At 37.9% G+C, this 2,580-nt stretch overlaps 1 protein-coding gene across 1 annotated transcript; it reads right to left on the reverse strand.

Annotated features, from left to right (window-relative positions):
- Window positions 1-553: 553 nt before the first annotated feature.
- On the reverse strand, window positions 554-2,227 carry LOC113283758 (peroxidase 4-like). Its single transcript, XM_026533113.1, has 4 exons — window positions 1,944-2,227; window positions 1,633-1,824; window positions 1,329-1,494; window positions 554-1,257 (listed from the first exon to the last, which is right to left on the reverse strand). Exons 1-4 carry the CDS (start codon window positions 2,148-2,150, stop codon window positions 866-868), a joined length of 957 nt encoding a protein of 318 aa, XP_026388898.1. The 5' UTR covers window positions 2,151-2,227; the 3' UTR covers window positions 554-865.
- Window positions 2,228-2,580: the final 353 nt, after the last annotated feature.

A 2,580-nucleotide genomic window follows, 5' to 3' on the forward strand; every position in this document is an offset into this window, starting at 1 on the left:
TAGAATTGAAAACTTTGTGTAGATTACCTGGATCAGCAGAGAGGTGCGACGTAGCACCGGTATCAATGTAGAAAGCATCATCGGGTTGTTGTAGATGCATAGAACTATATGCCTCAGCAATATCTGTGAGCTTCAGTTGTTCCCTCGCCATTGATTTTTAATGGTTTAGAGAAAATAGGATCGTAGGGGGCTGATACCATCTTGGATTTGATGATAACTTCCTTAGTGATTTCTATTCACCAGGATTCTTATTATATAAAACAATAGTATCCCTTTTGGGAATACAAAAGTTATGGAAGAGATAATCTCCTCATTACAATAATTATGACAGGAGATATTCTCCTTAATAAAAATAAGTAAAGCAGTATAATATATTCTCTAATAGCTAAAATTGGGAGTCAGTGTTCACCATTTCGGCAATAGATTTGCGTTTCCGCACCTTTATATCAGTGATGGTGTAGTGCAGTCAAGCAAGACAGGGTCCTAGCACATGCCCGACACGCCAATGCCTAACCTCGGTTGCATTTTAGACATTGTGAAAACTAGAATGTTAGCTTGGCCAATTCGGAAAATTTTATTTAAAGCATTTCTTCGTAAAAATGATTGACATGACATCCCGGTGCATAAGAACATAATTATTATAAGTTTGCTGTAACATATTTAGCAAATATTTAAGTTCCGACTACCTTTTACAAGTACCAAGACTTGCCGCAGGAGTTTTAATGAAATAACTAAACTAAAGGACACACTGGACTTGCCGTAAAACACAGTCCTTTAGTATCTTAAAACAAACTACGAAATATTTCATACAAATTAAAGAAAATAGCACTTCGAGAAATTTCACCCCTAGTACTTAAACTCATTCTTAGTTCACTCTACCGCACTTCTTCCGAATCTCTCCCTTAGAGCCAGTGAGAGGTTTAATGTTTCCCATCTTGATCATGGCTCTAACAAAATCATCATTAAAGAGGTTCGGGTTCTTGGCGTATCTTTGAACTTGGGAGTCAGTCGATCCACCATTGAAGAGTTGTTGATCAGAATGAAGTAGGCCTTTCTTGCTGACAAGATTCTTATAATAGTTGTTGTCAAATGAATTTGGAGTTTGAACGTCTAATGATGCTAGATTGTTGTCTCCTGATCCTGAAGTCCTTGGGCACTTACTCTGTTTCTGAGCGGCAAAAGAACTGTCGATGTTGGTCTCGTTATAAATACGAGCTCTAAAGTTTGTACATCTTGCTAGTCCAATTGTGTGAGCACCTGTTGATTAAATAATGAGTATATGGTTGTAACTTAGAGAAGGAAAGGTCGATCACGTGAGAGATTCATACCGGATAACGCAACCATGTCCTTCTTTGAGAGACCTTGAGCTTTGTAACTTGCTATGAGCTTTGCAAGGCTAGACGTTGGAGGTGGGATGTTGTTATTAGCGGCAGACTGGCTTGCAGTTCTCGCGTCCCTTCTTCCGAGCGGCACTTTCCATTTCGGTCCTCCGAGCTAAAAATTGTACAGGAAAACATGAACAAATTTTTTATCGGTAATGGTGTCATGCCAATAGAGATTGGCAACATCTATCATTTTTTTCTTTGTAATTGCAATAATTGTGAAAGTAAAGCTAATCAGAGTATTGCTTACGAGCACAACAGATTCTCGAGCAGCCATTGTCAGGATGTCTGCACATGACACTACCCCTGGGCAGACCTTCTCTACTGCCTCCTTAATATCATCAATAACATTGAACCCTCTCACAGAATTTTGATTCGGATTCGCGTTTTGCTCCCCTGTGAAATTTGATGTGTCATCGAGCAGAATTGAACCATCACATCCCTGATAAAGTACACGAGATAATAATTATACCAAAGCTGTCAAGCCATGAACTCTACTCATTTAATTTGAGAAATCCACTGGTAAAAGGAAAAGTTAAAGAGTATAAAGAGGAAAATTACATTGACAAAGCAGTCATGAAAATGCAGGCGGAGAAGAGAAGCACCCATTCTTCGTTCTTTGGATACCGCTGCGCTAACAACAGATTTCACAGTAGAGAAAATATGCTTACATGATTTGGAGTAATAATTTGTTGAGAGTTGAGCATTAGAACTTCCTATAAACAATATCACAATAAAGAGAACTAGTACTTTGCAAGAGGAAGCCATTGCTTTCTTCTTTTTGTGGTGCACCTATGAATGAAGCGGAAGACAGTTAAGTGTGTGTGAGTATGTGTAGAATATACGCAGCGAAAACCGTGTATTTATAGGAGGTTTTCAATCTGATCAATGCCCACCAAACTAACCCAAGAAAAGAGACAGCAAAAAAGAAAAATACAGTACTTCTTGCTCCCAATTTTTCTCGTTTCGTCTTTTCGAAGAACTAAAGTGGATTTTAGTTACCAAATTTCTCAATTATTGTTACTTTAATCGAAAGTTTAATAAATTAATTGATCGTACTAATGGTTTCTGTTTTTGTTGAACACAAACACATGGACTGGAAAACAAGCCATGAACCGTAACTGTTGACTGATGTGCATATTGCACCTACTAATTGCCAAGAAAATGTCTGTATATGCAAGTCATTATAAGGGTATCA

Source organism: Papaver somniferum, chromosome 5, assembly GCF_003573695.1.
Source record: "Papaver somniferum cultivar HN1 chromosome 5, ASM357369v1, whole genome shotgun sequence".
Taxonomy (NCBI): domain Eukaryota; kingdom Viridiplantae; phylum Streptophyta; class Magnoliopsida; order Ranunculales; family Papaveraceae; genus Papaver; species Papaver somniferum.